General features: G+C 31.8%; 1 protein-coding gene across 5 annotated transcripts in view; it reads left to right on the forward strand.

Annotated features, from left to right (window-relative positions):
- Positions 1-16,874, forward strand: part of LOC146528497 (uncharacterized) — a 33,418-nt gene extending 16,544 nt beyond the window's left edge. For 2 of the 5 annotated variants that reach the window (XM_085203209.1, XM_085203208.1), the window contains exons 2-10: positions 3,309-3,366; positions 3,454-3,828; positions 4,278-4,538; positions 6,375-6,449; positions 10,390-10,630; positions 11,441-11,560; positions 12,314-12,496; positions 12,713-12,918; positions 13,312-16,874. In XM_085203209.1, coding sequence (XP_085059335.1) covers positions 3,316-3,366; positions 3,454-3,828; positions 4,278-4,538; positions 6,375-6,449; positions 10,390-10,630; positions 11,441-11,560; positions 12,314-12,496; positions 12,713-12,918; positions 13,312-13,482 — 1,683 coding nt within the window. In that variant the 5' untranslated portion in view covers positions 3,309-3,315 and the 3' untranslated portion in view covers positions 13,483-16,874. The remainder of the gene's footprint in view (positions 1-3,308; positions 3,367-3,453; positions 3,829-4,277; positions 4,539-6,374; positions 6,450-10,389; positions 10,631-11,440; positions 11,561-12,313; positions 12,497-12,712; positions 12,919-13,311) is intronic. The other 3 variants (XM_085203211.1, XM_085203210.1, XM_085203212.1) reach the window with 3 other exon arrangements.
- Positions 16,875-19,703: the final 2,829 nt, after the last annotated feature.

Below are 19,703 nucleotides of genomic sequence, written 5' to 3' on the forward strand. Positions count from 1 at the left end.
AAAACAGGGAACGTGGTGTCTTAACACTAGGTTGTCTCTGCGTATCCTGCTTTGCACGAAAATATATATTTTATATGTCATATAATGCCTTGCCAACAAGAAAAAAGAACAAGGTAGTCTTTACAATAAAATGTTGATAAAAATAAGAGATACATAAAAATATTGTTTTAAATGGCGCTGCCTGTTTCAAGTAAATAATAATACCCTTTGGCCTTCAAGTATTCTCAATGTAGACTCTAATTTTGTGCCTTCGCTAGTGTTCGTTTATATCTGCTCTAATGACGGCCCTTGCTTGTGTTGAATATTTGTATGTGTTTGTGCTGGTGCAAGTTTGTAGCGGTAAGCGATTTAAAATGCGTTCGACGAGTTGTGGCCGCCGATGTTTCAAGTGAAGAAAACATATATAAATTTGATTGTTATTTGAACCTGCGCTTCTTACCTTGTTTCCAAGAGGTGCAGCATAAAATGCCAGAACGTACTATTTCTTATACGTTTTCTAAAATAAATATTACATGCTTTTATACCATTTTAAATAGTAGGTAAAAGATAATTAAAGTCCCTGGGTGGATTATGAATATTTTTAGTGGAACTATATTGTTAAAGCTATTTAGAGAGTATACCAGGATGTTATAAAAATATGTAATATTGGACACAGAAAAAATATGTTTGTTAAAAGGGCAGCTCTTAATTTTTATATTAAGTGGTATCTCATCGCGATTTTCGATTTCGCATATAAATAATAAGGTTCGCTCACTTATGTTTATTGTTACATTATAGCCAAATTATGCAAAATATTTATAAATTATACATATACTGTAAATCATAAACTCGCACTTTCAATTAAAATGTTAAATATATTATAACTCTATCCCAACGTTTTATTGATCTTTACTAGTACTTCTTAAAAATATTTTCTTCCTTTCGAAACTTACCTAGAAATTGAGTTATAATAACTTATGTAATCAAATTCATTTTTTTTTTGTAGATAAAAAAAGGCATGAAATTCGTTTTTATTTCACCTTGTACCACTACCGTCGACCATTAGTGTGCACTCTCGGGGTCGTTAACCCGTCTCTATTGGAATCATATACAGAGTTATGAACAAGTAGATAGAAGGGATTTTTTCTTATGTTTTTTAATGAATACGGAGTGCAAAGTGATTTTATTTATTGCGGTTTATCTATTGAGATTGCTATATTAGATATATTCAAAATTTATAAATATTAAGATACATTTTTTTTTAAGGTAGCGGGACTTAAACTCAGGCCACTTTCTTGGAAACTGGCCAATGGCTTTAGAAAATTAAGCCATGCTGTTTTTTATTGAACGATTTCCAAAATCATTTAGAAAATTGTATTCCAAGAGACGAGGGTTGGAATGCTAATTAAAAAAAAAAGATAGATAGATAGAAAGATAGAAACGTATTTAATGTTTCTTTATATTCTTCTTTCTTTATTTATGAGTACTATTACATATTTTGTCTGTTAAAAACATAAATAATTTTAATACCCTACCTACCTTTTTGTTATACTGTAACAGTGTAGATAAAAAACTGTTATATATTTTTAAGGGATATTCAGTGTCTATAATTATAATAGTCTATGGAGATTGATTTTAAAGGTACCTACGCCATGTTTTGGTTGGCTGGTTTAATTAGAAGAGGGCATTTTTTTCCTATCTTTTTATGTATTTTTTAAATATTTTAGTACGCTCGCTACGTAATGTACTCGTAATGTATTCTGAAGAGGTTTGAATATTTTTTATTAAATAAGAAGATAATTTTTTTTAGTCTTATTCCACACTGAGACAGAAAGAAATATTTTAATATATAGATTCACGCTGACAGCATCACCGGCGACTACGTATAACTTTGTATTTCAATATTTCTAATACATGCTATGCACACCGGATGTGATCATTGCTCATATCAATTAAAATGTGGATTTACAGTTATAAATATTATTTTAATTAATCAGTTAAATTAATTCGAAAGGAATTTCAATCAAATTTCCGTTTTTTGACTTAATTTCTATGCGTACTACTTTATAAATTACTAGCGGACGCGCGCAGCTTCGCCTGCTTATTTGCACCCTTAGGGGTGAATTCTGAGAAACCGTGTTCGTACTTGTTCAATGAAATATTTTTAAGTCTCAATTTCAAATTTTATAAAAATCGCTGCCGATTTAAAAAAAATCCACACAAACTTTCAACCCCACTTTAGTTATGGTTACCCAGCGGTTACGGCTGTGCGTGCGTATTACCTCAGTCAGTGGGAACATGTCCTTTTATATATATAGATAGGTTATTAAATGTATGCGTAACATTTGAATTTCAATATACGCCTATAGAAGTGGATAACACTTGTTTCAATGTGCCTGTAACACGTTGAAATTCAAATTAAGTATTGAATAGTTTGAGTAGTTGGAAAAATCCTGAAAAACGGAGAATGGAGTGTCTTAAAACTAACTAGTCTGAGCCTACCCAATCAGAGCAGGATACTGAATAAATTATGAAAAAAATATATAAAAGAAAGAGACGTTGCAGGCTAAAATCATCATATTACAAATGTAGCTTAACAAAACTCAAAGATAAAACTCAAATATATATTTATACATATTTCTGACCACTTTTACTTACATCTAATAAACTATACACTTTCGAAATATATTCAACTTTTTATTAACTTTAAAAGTGGCATTTCAAGTTCATTTGACTGATGAATATTAACTACGCGCCGCCCACGGCTTCGTTTACTTTCATACTTCTGGTATTTCTAAATTAGTTCGGGCTTTTGGTGTAGATAAATTGTGGAAAAAGACGTTTTAAGCTTTCATTTATGTTATGTTATTTCTTGTAAATGTTGGAGGTATCTATGAATTATTTTCTTTTAGAAAACGTATAAAAAATGTAACGTCTAATACCGTTACAATTTAAGACCGCGCCTCTCGATCATCTTCCAAATATGGAATAACACTTCAAAACACTTAACCGAGGGAAACCTTATGTTGTGAATAGAAATATGTTCCTAAGTTTTGAAACCAACAGTTTTGCATTAAGTACAGTAGGGCATCTCATAAAAGTTTAATTATCGGGTCTAAGATTAATCTATTGTTCGTTTTTGATTTAAAATTACTGACGAAGACATGACATGGGAATTTGGGCTTAAAATGTAATATAGGATATTATTTTTTTAGCAATCAATATACATTACTTGTTTTCTGGGAACTATTTTGTTAAGACACTCCATTGTTATTAAGATATTACACTCGTTTGAGACTAATATTTATTTTTGTTTTTTTTTGTTTCAGATAAATCATGAGCCAGATAGTGACGCGCAAGGGGCCAGTGAAAGAGGATAAAGAAAAGGTACAATATTTACTATTATTAATAATAATTAGTCGCTAAATATAAATTATAATATTATAAAAAGTAAATTGTTTTTTTTTTCTTTAGCGACAAACGGACAGTCCTGTGAAAGAAATGAAGAAAAAAATTGCTGCCAATGCTGAAAAAGAAAAGCAGGCGGCAGAAAAAAATTTTGAGAAATCAGTCCAAAATGACAAAAAACAGGACAAAACCAAGGAAAAAGAGCAAGTAGAAAAAGTAGTTGAAAAATCTCTTGACAAAAAAGATAAACCAGAAAAGAGTACTGAAAAAAATGTAGAAAAGAAAGATAAAGTGGAAAAAAGTGACAAAAAAGATACTTCAGATAAAAAAGATAGTAAAGAAGATAAACCAGTAGAGAAAAAGGAGAAAGAGAAGCCTGCAGAAAAGAAGGAAGCACAGCCAGAGAAAAGTGGGGAAAACAGTAAAGAGAAGATTGCAAAGGTTAGTAGCTTATAAGTATTATATAGTTTCAGTTATGATATATATGTGTCATAATATGTTATATTTGATATGTATGGTCTATATAAGGTCACAGATCACTTGTTTTAATTTTAAAATTTCTTTTCTTTCTTTCATTTCGTTCTGCACTTGCTGACCTAAATACAGAAACACTGGCACAGTAATTACTCAAGCACATATCAATATATAAACAAAGACCTCTTTTTGTTATTGCAATATAAAATCTAATCAGATATTTATTATCTGACTTTGTAATATTGAAAATTGGCTTTGATTTAATAACTCAATCATTTGTCATCAAATCAGCTTCACGCTGTATCCCGCACACAGCAGGGTAGGCAGAGGGACCCTAGTGTTAAGACACTCCATTCCCAAATATATATTTATTAATAATTATATTATTATATTATGAAAAGAAAAAAAACTTCCAGGCGGACACACCAGACGACAAGCAAACCACCAAAAAACAGACGGCAGACCAACCGAAAGCAAAGGAAAACGGCGCTAAACTCAACGGCGAACAAAATGGCGGCGACAATGCGGTGAGTTCGGACGAAGACCTCCGCGACTCTGACGTTGACGTGGAGCGGGACGAGATGTTCCCGGAGCTCGCTTACGAGGACTCAGACGGGGAGTTCGAACCCCCTACCCCTGAGGGGTTGCCCAGCCGCAGCTACACTAGGCGGTCGCAGGTGTGTATGCATCACGTCGTTATTGTGATGTCCATTGTAGCGTCACATCATGACTTTCGGGGATAAAACACGTCATGATTTTGTCGGGGATTATCACGTCATGGCCTAATCGAAGAGTCGTTATGTCACGTCACGGCGTTGTAGGTGATTGTCATGTCCTGACGTTGAGGAGTCGTCGTGGTTGCTGGCTGTTTAGTGGTTATGGTGGTATGATTTTAGTTTTTTTTCTCTAGATTCTTATTTAGTTGGTTAGGTGAGGTTTTGAGGAAGGTTGTTTTTTATCACTACGGGAATAAATGTTTGTTGTTTTTTAAAGATAATATATTTTAATTATATTTGTTTTTACAAGCAATGTCTCAAGAAAGGGCGAAAGGATGAAAATGAGGTGTATTATCACTACGTTCTCTCTGCTCTGATATATGCGGAAGATGCAGGATATATTTATAATCTTTCCTTAAACCCCACTCTCTGATAAATAAGTCTCTAAATATTTTGTATGTATGTTTGTCTCAAAAAATGGTTTGGAAACCAACACTTGGTAGAATGGAATCTAAAACTAACTAACAGTAAGTGTTTAAGTCTTTATTTTTGTCAAAACACATGGTTTTTGGTGCTTGGTTGCAATTTATGTGTGAGTATTCAATTTCGATTTGTAATTTTACTATTTATAAGAGAAATCGATATCAAATTAATTACTAATATTTTCAAGCGTTATAAGATAAATTTTTTTTTTTTACCTATTTAATAATAATTGATTTAGATTTTTCGCAAATAAATTTAAATTTCTTGTTTTGAAGTCGATTTGTTATTATTAAAATATTTGGAATAAATTTATTGTTTTTTAAGATATGACTAACATTTTGTGAAATTTTGTGATTGTCTTATCAATGTCTTTATGAAAGCATAGAGGGTCTAACTTAATTATATAAACAGTTATTAATATATTTAAAAAATATATTTGATTATAGGAATATATCGATCCCTTAATTCTCAGACCAGCTAACTTCATCTTCCTGAATTTAACAAGAAACGCCGAATAGTATGTTATTTTTTGCAGACCACTTATTAAAAATAATAAAAAAAATCATTTTCTTAAATAAACAGTTAAATATGTAACGTGTTTTTTGCGAAAATAAAATGTTTTCGGCATCTCTTATAAAGTTCACGCAGATTAAGTGTTATGTTAAGTTAAGGTATCGATTTTAACAAATTTATAGTCTGTATTTGCATACAACTTATTGTTCTATAGTTCATATATAACTTGATAAAAACATGTTCAGAATTATTTAAGTTGTTGCTAGCAAAATAGAACAGATTCTAAGTTAGACCACTTACTTTAAATTGACACACTGTTACATAACTTCTAAAATCACTAAAAGTGAAAGTATTTTTTTATTTTATTTACTTAATTCTTTAAATAAAAGAAAAAATAAGTAAACGATAAAAACTTTAATGGTGATAGAAGTTAGTAAATTGTTATGTTGTATTCAGATAAAAGAGGATAATCGGCTCTGAATTAAATTGAAACAATATTGAACATTAAATAAATAGGAAAAAAATATTTAAAAAATCCAAAAAATAATAATTTTATTTAATTAAATTTGCCTAACTTTACACTTTACATTGTTAAACGATATTACATTTTTGTTTTATATGGAGTAGGCATGTAGCGAACGTAAAGTAATTATTTTTTAATTGCTTTCAGAACTATACTTGCTTTTGTTATAATTAAATCAAATGCAATAAATAAAAAATATTTTTTATAATTTAAAAAAATGAAATACAATAAACACCGTATTATCCCCTTTTGTCACTAAAATAATCGTTAAAAACTAGGTGAAAGCGACCCGCACGCCCGAAACACCACGCCCGCCGAGCAAACACACAGACAAGGATTATGTGCCAGATGACGTAAGTACCGGGTTCGAATACCCTAGTGTTTTTTTTTTGTTGCCTTTTATTTGGGATTGTTTGTTCTTGTTGTTTTGTGGCTTGGTTACTAAAATACTAACATATTAACATTTTTATTGTAATTTTTTATATAACATCCTAAATTATATTTTTTATAATAATATTTAGGTACAAAAGTTTATACAAATTTAAAAACATACTCACATCAATATTAAACAATGAAAAGCATTGTACAATGTTATAACAATCGAGTTTTTAGTAATTCCTTTATTCTTGCAATAGAAATTAGTATAATTCTCCTACAAGTGGGGAAAAGAGGAATGAATTATAAATATTAGAGCCACAACCAGATGTTTATTTATACTCAGAAGCTACGACATGGTCATGGTGGCGAACATTAAAAATAAAATGACTGAAAAGCTTTCAGTAAAATTGAAATAGAATGGCTTAAAAGCCATTCTTAAATTTAGATTCTAAAAATATTATAATATATTTAAATAGTAATTTTGTATTATTATTTTTACAATTTGCATGCGTATGCACCTTTAAAACTTTTTTTAAAATGTGTAAATAATAAAATTTGGCTTTTATACAGGGTGGAAGAGGCAGCGCTTCTTTTACTGAAACTGCATATAGGGTAAAATATTTCAAACCCAGAATTAAAAAAAATAATCAAGGTACCTCAACGGTTTGGACGTAGGATTTTTTTTACATTTCACGATTTTTATCCATACCTGTATTTCGTGTCACGCACACATACGTAAGCGACGTTGCCGCTTTGACAGGTAAGTGTGTGCGTGCCTATGTTATACTTTACAAATGGCGTTTTATTTTAAAACGATAATTTTATTATTTATTTTGTTTGAAAAAAAAACTTTTTCATTTTTGAGAATTTTTTTTTTCCGAATTATATTAGGCTTTTATAGAGTAGTTAAAACTATGGTTTCATTTAAAGTGGCGCTGACAATTCCACCCTGTATAATGATATCTCTTTATATTTATTATTTTGCGTATTAAAAACAACTTAAACCTTTAGTTACTTAAATTGTTGTTTCTTTCTATATTGATTATATTCTGGGTTAAAATTGGGCATTTCTAATTTAATTCTATTTTAACTGAGCTCTATGACAAGCACGCTCCTTTTCGGCCAATTAAATTAAAATACTTACCCGCTCCATGGCTTACGCCAGATATTAAGTCACTGATGACTAAAAGAAATGTGGCGAAATCCAAATATAAGCATAATCCCACCGATCAGAATCTTTTAAGGTATAAGAGCTTGCGTAACCGATGTAGCAGAGTTTGCAGGGACGCGCAACGTAACTATATTGACTTGAGCTTACAAAACTTAAGCCCACGTAAGTTGTGGAAATTTCTGGAATCGCTAGGCATTGGCCGGCAACGTAAGGATTTGAATTGCAATCTAGACGTTGATGCCTTGAATAAACACTTTGCCTCAATAACACCTATGGACAACACAATTAGGGCAAATACATTGAATTATATCAACTCCTTGCCGTCTCCCACAATCGTTCCTTTTAACTTTGCTCCTATAACCCCATCCCAGGTAAGAAACAGTATCCTAGCCATCAAATCTGATGCTTCTGGTTATGATGGCATCAACCGCAAAATGATTATTTTGCCCTTGGAAGTCTTAGCTCCAGTCATTACCCATATTTTAAATTTTTCTATTTCCCATAACACTTTTCCCAGTTTGTGGCGCATTGCCCGCGTTATCCCCATACCCAAAACCAAAGATCCAAAATCCTTCTCTCACTACCGTCCTATCTCCATCCTTCCTTTCTTGTCAAAGGTCTTGGAACGTATTGTTTTTCAGCAACTAAATCAATATCTATTTGACAACCATATATTATCCGAGTTCCAGTCTGGATTCCGTAACGGGCATAGCACAGTCACTACTTTGATTAAAGTTTGTGACGATATCAGACTTAGCATGGACAAACAAAATCTTACAGTCATTGCTTTGCTGGACTTTAGCAACGCCTTTAATTCTGTTGATACTGATCTCTTGGTTGCTGTTCTGCGTTCAATAAATATCTCTCCTGAAGCCACTGAGTGGTTCAGAAGCTATTTATGTGATCGGCAACAGTACGTTCAAGCCAATGACAAGTCATCTTCCCTTTGCTCTCTTTCTGCCGGTGTTCCCCAAGGTGGTGTCCTCTCTCCTCTCCTTTTCTCCATTTTTATTAATTCAGTTTCCCAAAATCTATGCTCTTCCTTTCATCTATATGCTGACGACCTTCAAATTTACTTAGCCGCCCCGTTTGATGATGTTAGTGAGGCTATTCATAAGCTTAACGAAGATTTGCGGAATGTTAGTAGGTGGAGCAAATCTTTTGGCTTAACTGTCAATCCTGCCAAGTCACAGGTCAGTATTATTGGTGGCTCTAAGCAACTAAAAAAACTTGACCAGAATAGCCTCCCTGCTATACAGTTTGGCGGCGTCGATTTGAGCCTGAGTCCATCTATTAAGAACCTTGGTATTATTATAGACAATTCCCTATCTTGGTCAGTACAGATAGCTGAGGTTAGCCGTAAATTATTTGCCACTATCGGATCGCTCAAACGATGGAAATATTTCCTACCTATAAAGACCAAAACTGCTCTAGCTCATTCACTACTGTTACCGATTTTAGACTATGCTGATTCGTGTTACCCAGACTTATCTGAGGAACAACTAAATAAACTAGAGCGGTTACAAAATCTATGTATTAGATTTATCTTCGGTTTACGTAAATTTGATCATGTTTCTGATCATCGTCGTCAGCTGGGATGGCTTCCTATCCGACATCGCCGAAATTTCCGCATGCTGACTCTCCTCTATTCTATCCTGTACAACTCTCTCTCTCCCTCCTACTTAAAAGATCGATTTTGTTTCCTAGGTGCCGATTCACTTCTTCACCTCCACCTTAGATCCCGTTGTGATAATCTCCTTAAATTACCAACTTCCCATACCCTATTTTATTCCAAGTCTTTTACTATGAAATCTGCAATTCTTTGGAATGAACTTCCTACAGAAGTTCGACATTCCAAATCTCTATACAGTTTTAAAAATCGTCTAAAAGAGTACTTATTTAATTTAGTATAATAGTTTATCTTTATTTATTTTTTTAATATTATATATATATTTTTGAACACGTTTTATGTATGTATGTATATATGTGTAAGTATATATTATTTTTAAATATTTGTATGTATGTATGTGTAAAGTATATAAACATTAAACACATTTTATGTAAGTTTATTTTATATTATTGACTTATTTATTATATATTATATAATAATTAATTAATTATATTTCATAAGATTTGCACTGAGACGTTGTCCCCTTTCTCCTCATTACAATTTTTCCGTAATGTTTCAAAGGTTGTCTGGTGGAGATTGCTTAAAGCAATAAGACCGCCTTTGCATACGTGTTTTTCTTTAAATTTTATTTGTGTTGTTCTGTCTATATATTTCATTTATGTGTGCAATAAAGTATATTCTATTCTATTCTATTCTATTCTATTAATGACTAGGGTACTGCTATATTACTATAAATACGCAATTTTTGGAGTTACTTAAATGCAGTTTTGGACAAAAGGCCATTGGTTTCACCAAAAAATCCCTTCGAAAATCTAAAAAAAGTTTACATTTTTTATTACTTTATTTTATCACCAATCACTAATCTGAAAGTTACGCTCCGCCGATTCTTCAAAAACACAAGATTAAAATTATAAACCTTTCTTTTGAATCATTCTGTCTATTAATGAAAACCGCATTAAAATCCATTGCGTAGTTAATTCATACATTGTATGCATACAATATTAGATACATTGTTTATGCTTAATTTTATTTAATACTATATCGATTTTTACTCAATTTTTACTTTTTATCAAAAAAAATTGTAACATTTTTTTCGTAATAATTGAAATTCTAGTTAAAACTCCTCAAGTTGAAAGACGATACCCCGATGTCGGACAGAAAACTACGTTCCGCCGATTCTCCAAAACCACAAGATAAAAAGATAGATAAGGTTCAGGAAAATAAAAAATCTGAATCCCCAAAAAAAGATACCTTGAAAGCAGTTCAAGAAGAACAGAAAGAAGATAACGAAAAAGATAATGTAGAACAGAGAAGTGAAGTTGAAATTGAAGTCGTTGTTGAAGTTGAGAATGAAGGTGGGTAGATTTATAAATTGTATACTTAATCGTTTTGTAATCTAAGAAAAATAGTTTTACAGGTGTAAATTAAGACGCCTTTTGAAATGTGGCACAGATCCTGTCTTCTACTGTCTAATAAGAATGAAAAATATATATGTATATTAATACGATGTAGATTTTATATAATATATAAAAAATATATTAGTCGAAAGGCAATCCCGCTAATTTAATCTTCTCAATACTTTTAACTTACAACCATTTATAAAAGCTGTTAAAATGTATATGGAAACTCAACATGGTTGGATACTGGTCGTATAGATCAGCATAATGAAAGTTGCCGATTTTCTATTTGTCGCTGGGGGCGCTAATGTAGCGTGAGGTTTTTAAAATGTCAAGTAAATCACTGAGTGTAAGCATTCGAAGGTTTTTTATTAATTACCAGCTAGCACCTGCGGCTTTGTCCGCAAGGCGAAATAGAAATAACTAAAAGTTGTGTATGACACATGACCCATGCTAAGTGACCTATTATATCGATGAAGCTTTCCTCGATAAATAGACAATTTGGCTCGAAAGGAATTTTAGCTTTATTATATTAATATAGATAATATTAGGAAATATGGCAAATTAAATATTTGGGCTATAGATATGGGAAATTTTGACTGTATCCAAGGTCCTAGCTTCGAATTCTGTTGTGTTATTTTATACGAAAGTCAAAATAATAAAAAAAATATGATAAAATGATACCGATTACCGCTTACGAACGCGAACTTAATACCACTATAACCAAGAGCGGCACGACGATAAGTGTAGTGTGACGTTACTCTGCAGACGACGCACGCCTCAAGCCCGACACCAACTACTCGCGCTCGCGCGTCAAGGTGTCCCCCTACCGCCGCAGCGCCATTGCCCGCGCGGAGCCCGACGTGTCCATGTTGGCTAACTATACTGGTGAGTTGCTGACGGCACTGACAACACTGACTGATGACACGTATAACACTTACAAAACTAACAACACTAATCATAAAGACTGACTGGTCATAAGACTATACTAAAAAAATATCTCGATGTGTCTCCATCCTAGGTAATTATCCTGGTGATTTATACGGACAACACTGTGAAAAAGTATGGGCCGTATAATATTGATACTTACAACACTAAATTTATTGACTTTACAATAATGATATCGATAATATATTATATATATGTTCACGACCATCGTGGCGCAGTGACCAGAGCGTGTGATTGTAAACGGTTGTGGGTATGGCTCCCATTCGGAAGAATTAATTATTTTCATTTTCCTCGCTCTGGTAACAGGAAAAAGCGCGACGTTCCGCCACTATCCGCCACTCAATAATCAATTTCTCCCAAATTGGATCGAAAGTGGAAATTGAGTGTCTTGAGACTCTTTCGTTCTCTTTGCCTCTCTCTCTTCCTACCCTGCTAAAAATAAGAATATAGATAGTACTGACAAAACTTACACCGCTTACAACATTAATTATATTGAATGACTGTTTAAAAGAACATCACTGACTTTCGCGCAATTGGTTTTCGCGATATTCACACATCTGAAATGAAATGATTTTAGCTCTATTCTTCGCGTATATCTTGGAATTAAAAATAATATTTTTATTTCCCCACTCAACACTCGAAAATTAGGCGGTGCGTGTAGCACGGAATGTCTTGACACTAGGTTTTTTACAGGCAACAACACAACAATGGAAATGGACATAACAGAATCGTCCTCCTTCGTAACAGAGGAAACACCTGAAAGTCCATATTTGAGTGGTTTACGCAGTATCCGAGGCCGAAAATCATATAAGCCACTTAAAGAGATGAACTTGAGGAATATTAGTATTAATAGAAGCACACGATCTGTTGCTAGTGGTGAGGAGTTAACTTTTTAAAATATTTTTTACTTGATAGTAGCTACTTTTGAGTTTTGTATTCTTTAAGATTGATAATAAATATTTTTTTCATTATACTATATAAAATGTCTTTTGTTTTTGATAAACTTTCTAGTGCATGTAGAACTACAAAATCAATTAAGAAATTTAAACAAATTCAAATTATAAAAACATATTAAATTTGCTTATATTCCAGTACCAGAACATCCCAGCAGACCGACAGGCACTGTAGTGGGACGCAAACGCAAACCCGACTCAGAGGCAGATTTAGAGGTAGAAGAGGTGATAGAGGTAGCTGTTGAGGCGGAGGAGAGGCGAGGAGGTAAGCGCGCCCGCCTCCTGGACCGCCTCGCAAGGCCGTTCCGCGCCACCATGCCTCTTGTTGCTAGGAGGAATGCAGAGGTTGGTTTCACTTTGATATTTTGATATTTGATATTTCTGAATATTATTTATGGTAAGAGATTTATTAGCATCGTGTCGCTTGTTGCTAGACGGGACGCAAAGATCGTGTCCTCTACTCTTGGTGTGTTCTGATATTCTGGTAATGAAATTATCTTGGTCAACTTATTATTTTTATAGGAATATCCCTGTAAATAATAATTTAACGTGTATTAAACAAAGAAAGAATTGATGTTTTTGAGTGATTATATTGAACAATCTTTAGTATCAGGGCGCTTAAATTTAATTACGACCGTTTCGCATTATTCTTTATCATCTCTAAACTCTATAATATGTAGCGTGGCTCTTCATTACCACTAAAATAAATTATTAATTATCTAAATATTTTTTTTCTAGATCGTGGGCATCAACACAGACCTGCCCCTGTCAGTGCCGATCGCGAGCACCGAGCCCCTAGATCCGGAAACTATCAAACCCCCAACTCCTCATACACCCCAAACACCCCCAACACCCCCCTCTTTTACATCGGGGCCTGAACGCGATTCCAAAAGGTGTATCGTTATGTAAGTATGTTATCTTGTGTTCTCTCTTTCTGTTGGCATAAATATGAAAAGAATAGACAAAGAGTTCGTTTTTATTGCCTTGTAAACAAAAGGATAGCGTGAAATATTAATCACGGCTGTCTCTTTCTGTCGTGTATATATATAAGAAAAAAAGAACGGGCAACGAATGTAACGTTACAAAAATGTAACGCGTGCGATGTCGTTTTTGACTCTTTAACTTTATATGTAATGAATAGTGCTGTCTCTATCTGTTATCGTAGTAAGACAGATATAGATATTATACAAAAGCCACTTAGTCTTCTGATACTATGCAGTGCCGTCTCGTTCTGTTATCTTATGATGAAAAAAGGATGGCTTGATATCAAGTAGTCTTAACTCAACTTAAGTGATATTTGATAAGAGATCATTATATGAGTAAAGTGATACAATGTCGTCTTTTGTCATTTTCCTTTTAAAGAAAGGGATGACATGTATAAACTACTTCCACGAGGCTCGGGTTTAAATCCGTAGCGTTCAATTTTTTATCGATTTTTTAAAAAAGTATCAATCACATTATTCTTTCTATATACATTTGTAATGTATAGTGCTGTCTGATTCTGTTGTCGTAAGCAATAAAACAAAAGGACAGATAACGAGTGTAATGTTATGAAAATATTTTCAGTGTAAAATGTTTTGTTTTTTATCTCTCTCTATGTTATATGTAATTTATAGTGCTGACTTTTTCTGTAATTGTGTAATTAGAAAAATAACACCAAGTAACAAATTTGTTTGTATACAATGTTATTGTGACTTTTTTCCATAAATATATATTTGTATGTGTCAAGCCGACTCTTTCCGGTTTATTTTTATATGAAAGAGATGGTTGTAAATATATTTTGTACGTGAAATAATAATGTTGATAATTTTTGGAGATATTTCTGGTTCGTTGATATAATTTTTTTTTTATGGAACTGGTTATGTTAAATTGTAGAATGGAAATCATATGTAAATATAAGTTTGTGAATATGATATATTTGCAAAAAATGGACATTCGATTATTTAAAATCGATATTGGTTGATCATATTTTTTGTTTAATATTAGACACTAAAGTCAAAAAATGCTTAACTGTTTATTATGAAGAGGTATATATTTTTTACTATGGGTCTTTTTATTAACTACAAAAATAGATTGTCTTAATAGGAGTGTCTTAACAGGTTAGGTGAGGTTGCCCTACCATGTGAAGGGTATTCAGGATAGTAATTTTTATTTGCTTGAAGCTAAAAAAAATTAAATCGTAATTTGACATAACCAAGTTTACTTTATTAATTTAACTCATTATCAAAAAAAGACTATAATAATAACATAATAACATTCTATGCAAATAAATTGGTATTAATGAAAACTGTATTATATATAACAAGGTATGGACTATAAAAACTAATTGAAAATGCGTTATAATTATCCATTTGTTATTTATATTTAATACATATGAGACCATGTCCGATAGTGAACGCGACAGTTGTGAGTTTGATGGAAGAATTAAGTATTTTTCTTACCCCGCTCTGGAAGGCAAAGCAGGGCATTAAGTTAAAAATTAAATAAGTGTGCCTACACTACATAGCATATAAGCGGGATACTGCCTAAAATAAAAAGAAATACATTTCGTTACAAATGATAACATACAAATATTTAAAAAAAGAATAGAATAATGCTTTTGAAGAGATTATTTTTCTTACAAAGTTGCATTTTTTTAAAACCATTTCGTAAAGGACAATGTGTCTGACAATTGTACAATGAAATAACGGGTTTTATATTGCACCCAATGTTGGTAACAAAATTTCAAGGCTAGGCCTTGAAGCCTAATGCTTTAACATCTTTTTACAAATTAGAAACATTTATATCGAACTATGTATATTTTATTATCTGTATTAGAGAGCGGTTTTTTAATGAAAAAGGCAATTATTGTTTATGGCGTAGTTTTACTTCAGAAAATGGATAATAAAAATCTAATATAGAAAAATCGTCATCTTACTTTTTTTGTTACTCAACACAAAAGTCTAAATCTCAATGATTGCATGGTATAGAAAATAAGTTTTATGATCGATAAAGAGGAGAAGAAGAGTCGTGATAAACATACTAGCAAATTGCAGAATTAATATAGTATAAAATCTAGATATTCTGGAATATTCTAGAACATGCTTGTATATCTTATTAAAATATAAGGTGTAAGTATTTGGTAACTTGCTGTTGCCTTTAAGTTCCCAAAGACTTTAGTTGTTTTTTGGCATTTTGACATATATTTCTGCCATTTGCAAGAATGAATATCGTGAGTTTAGAGATTTTTATTACAGTACCCACCGTGGTACAAGATTTTAACATGCGACCAGCTAAGTTTCATCAAGTGACTTGTAATATATACGAGGCGTGCTATTTATTGATACTTAAAGTAGAAAAAATATAGTATTATTACACTCTTTTTTAGAATCTGGTTAAGATATTTACAAAATATATTTTTGTAAAGTAATCATAGCTTTGAGCTTATAATCTCAATATATAGCATGCCTTTCTTTATTCTTTTAAAATATTTTTAAGGTTTTTAGAATTGAATCACTTGTATTTTGTAATGTAGTCCAGGGGACGATAAGTAATTTGCAATCTTTAAGAGTAAATATTAGTTAGTATGTGATTCATTTCTAAGACGTGCTAGGTTATGGTTCATTTTATAAATATAATAAACATAGAAATCTATAGCGTTTTTTTATTTTAATATAACAAAGAACCCCCTGATAAGAAGGGGATGAATTTAATTTTCTTTTTTGAAATAGTTCAACTGATATATTTTAGTTTGTCTTACATTCAAAATGAGTATGAGATATTCAAATTGAGAAAATTAAAATAATTTCAAAGAAAAATCATAGAATGCATTTTTTTGTATGCATAATATTTTTTGGCTTAAAAATCATGACAATAGACACGAACCACCGATTGATGCCATATTCTGTATTTTTGCAATAAAGAGATTTATTTTCATATGTTACTTTCAATTTATTTATGTACATCATTTAATATAAAGCTTAGTGCAGATTCTAATTCCATCAATACTTTAGTGTATTTACTATTTTATCATTTATTTCAAATACTGGCTCAAATATTTTACAAATAAAGAAGACATCTGCTATATTCAAGTGCTTTATGTTTAAAAAAATCACAGATATTTTTAATAGAATTAATTTAGTATTAAAGTTTTTTAGATATAATGTGTGTTTTAACGTTTCTGTTAAGTATTAATTTGTCGTCCATGAATGAAATTTGAATATTTTTTTTTAAATTGCAATAATTTTGTACGTATAATTGTAATTAATGGAATGAAGATTATAATAGAATTGATAATTTTTGTTAATAAATCATGAAATCGAGTGAGTTTGTTTTATTTGGCTTGCCCTTGTATTATCACTAAAGGTTTATTTAAATTTACATATATTTAGTAATTACGTTTTATTTAGTTGTAATTGTGATTATAGTATTATTTACTTTCTTTACTGACTTCGTATGAACGTTGTAAATAATAATGAAAATATATTAGCTGCGTGGACAGCAATAAAAAATAGTCTCAAAAAGAAACATTCTTGACAAAGACGAATTAAAGAACTGCAATAAAGCAGAGCAACTGCAAGTATTCAGATAAATAAAATTATTTTATACATATAGCTTAAGCTAGCAGCTCATGGCGGGCGTTGCGGGGACCTGTCGCGCTCTTTTGTACAAGATATTCCCTATTTGTTTTTTGACAATTCCATATACTCTTATAATAAATCTTTGGGACTGAAAAATTCTGAACATTTTCAAAAAAAAAAAAACAATTTAGAGAGATGTAAAAACACCAATAGAATATGAATTTACGGTTTTAAAAATTTTTGTCTGTTTGTACACGCTCGTCTTTGGAACTTCACAAAATGGAACGGATTTGGGTTAGTACTAAGCTTCCTCCTTTGCTTACTTGCTGTAAGTTTCATTTGCAACGGTTAGTAAATGGAAAAAGCATTACAAGGTTGCAGGCGGCCACAAATGGTGAATAATTCGTATGCTACGACGAAAAAATAAAAATTTTAAACTTTATTTTTTATGATTTGAGTCCCATAAAAAAATAATAAATTCTATTCAAACATGCTTAGATCATGTTAAACCTGCTTTTTTATTGTTACTCAAAAAGTATAGTCAACTGAATAAATATGTCTTCGTAAATGTCAACGATCTATTCATCGGCTTAAGAACAAATAAAATGTTTGATTCTAGTTTTTACAGTTATTTAGATTTTTTTTTAGATTTGGCGGCTAAGGTAATAAAGCACGGCCCACACGTTATGCTATTTACCTTATAAATTAAATCTTCAATTTACCTGTTTTGATGCGACAATTAAAATCGTGAAGCTACTTGTTTTTAGATTTCTGTACCCAAAAGTTAAAAAAGGGACCCATATAAGCATCTCGTTGTAATAATATTACTATAACAAAAAATTGAAAATCGGCCCACCCTAGAGCAAAGCAGACGGACAGTTTGGGCAGGAGAGTAAGTGTGCCATTGTTTGTGGGTCGCCACAGTCACATGTTTGATCTTCCAGAGCGTATCCCCATTTTAAGAGCTTTCTTTGCATCAGCCAACTTGGCTACGTAACGGAGAGTTATATCACTACTTGTTTACTTACCTAATACGCTAGAATCAAATCTGTAAAAATAACTGAAGTAAAAAATGTTTATTTTGCAACCTTCCCGAGACCTTGCTTGTTGATTCGCGGCTGAAATATTTCTCTTAAATTCAATTATTATAGAGCGATGTTCAGAATAATTTAAGTAAGACTTTTTCTATTAAAGATAACAAATTTATTGGTTTTTTTTTCGGTTTCACGTTTTATTATTGATAAAATGTTTGTATATTTAATATTAATATAGTAAAATATTGTGGCCCCCGTCGCGCAGGGGACATGTGAGCAACTATAAACTATTAATAAATAAATATTTTATTTTCTCGCTCTGGTAACGAGGAAGAAATATAATAGGAGGCGAGAAAATAAAATAAATATTTTATTTCCTCGCTCTGGTAACGAGACAAAGCGCGACATTGAGTACTGCCACTACACGCAATGTCGCATGAATTGGACGGGAAATGGGTAACTGAAGTGTTTTAATGAGAAAGAAGTGTCTAAATACTGGGTTTCCAAGTTCTCTTAGGGAAATTTAAATCTCACTCGAGGCAATTAATCATTTTTTCTAACCCCTGCCAACCCTACTATATACAGGATGCTGCGTGAAGCTAAAATATTTGTGGAGCTGATCTCCAAGCCTCACTTTATCTAATAACCTACCATAATTTGTACGATTTTTTTTTTCTATACTTATTTGTCTCTTATACATTATGTTTGCAATACCTTTAACCGTATATCAAATTCGATTTCAAAGTACTGTTTAATTAAATAGACTTTTGCAAGCGGTTTTGGATTGTAGAATAAGAGATCTTCGAGAAACAGTGTCTTTTATATAAAAGTTACAATTTCGTTATTGATATTTCACAAAAAACCCTTTCGGAAAAGGTTTTTTTAGCTTTACTCTGTATCTCGCAGCAGGGTGGACAAAGGGACTAGATAATAATTAATTCATTCGGGTAGGAATCGAATGCACAACCGTGCCGATTACGTTTATCAGTCTGATGCCACTGCGCCACGTCGGGGTCAAGATTGTTTATAATAATATTTAGTAGCTTAAAAAGCTCTGTAAGAACTTTTGTACTAAACAACTTTCAAATTATATGAAAAAGATTATTTATAAAATGACGAATAGTGATGTCGACGGATTGAAGTGGACTTATAATATACGATTTTTAAGCATTTTTAATACACAATTTTTTGAAAGTAGCCAAATATATAATAGTATTTCTAAAAAAGCTTTTATCTCATGTAAGTGTGAAATACCACTTTATAAATGTTTAGTAACTTGTATTAAAAGTTTATTCAGTTTATTGACATATTACGGTATGCACCCTTTGTCTATCGGCGTTGAGTTGAGCCACTCAACGTGCAGACGTCTATAAAGTGTAGACTAGATTTTAAAAAACACTAGAGAAGCTAATTTTATTGTTCATCATTAACCTACCAAATACCAATATTCTATTAGCAATTATAACATACTACTTAAATAAAAATCGTATCGTAACCGTCATATTACAATGTAAACGGCATATCGTACAACTCTCAA

The sequence above is a fragment of the Heliconius melpomene genome, chromosome 19 (assembly GCF_056956725.1).
Source record: "Heliconius melpomene rosina isolate 202511_hmr_F chromosome 19, ASM5695672v1, whole genome shotgun sequence".
Taxonomy (NCBI): domain Eukaryota; kingdom Metazoa; phylum Arthropoda; class Insecta; order Lepidoptera; family Nymphalidae; genus Heliconius; species Heliconius melpomene.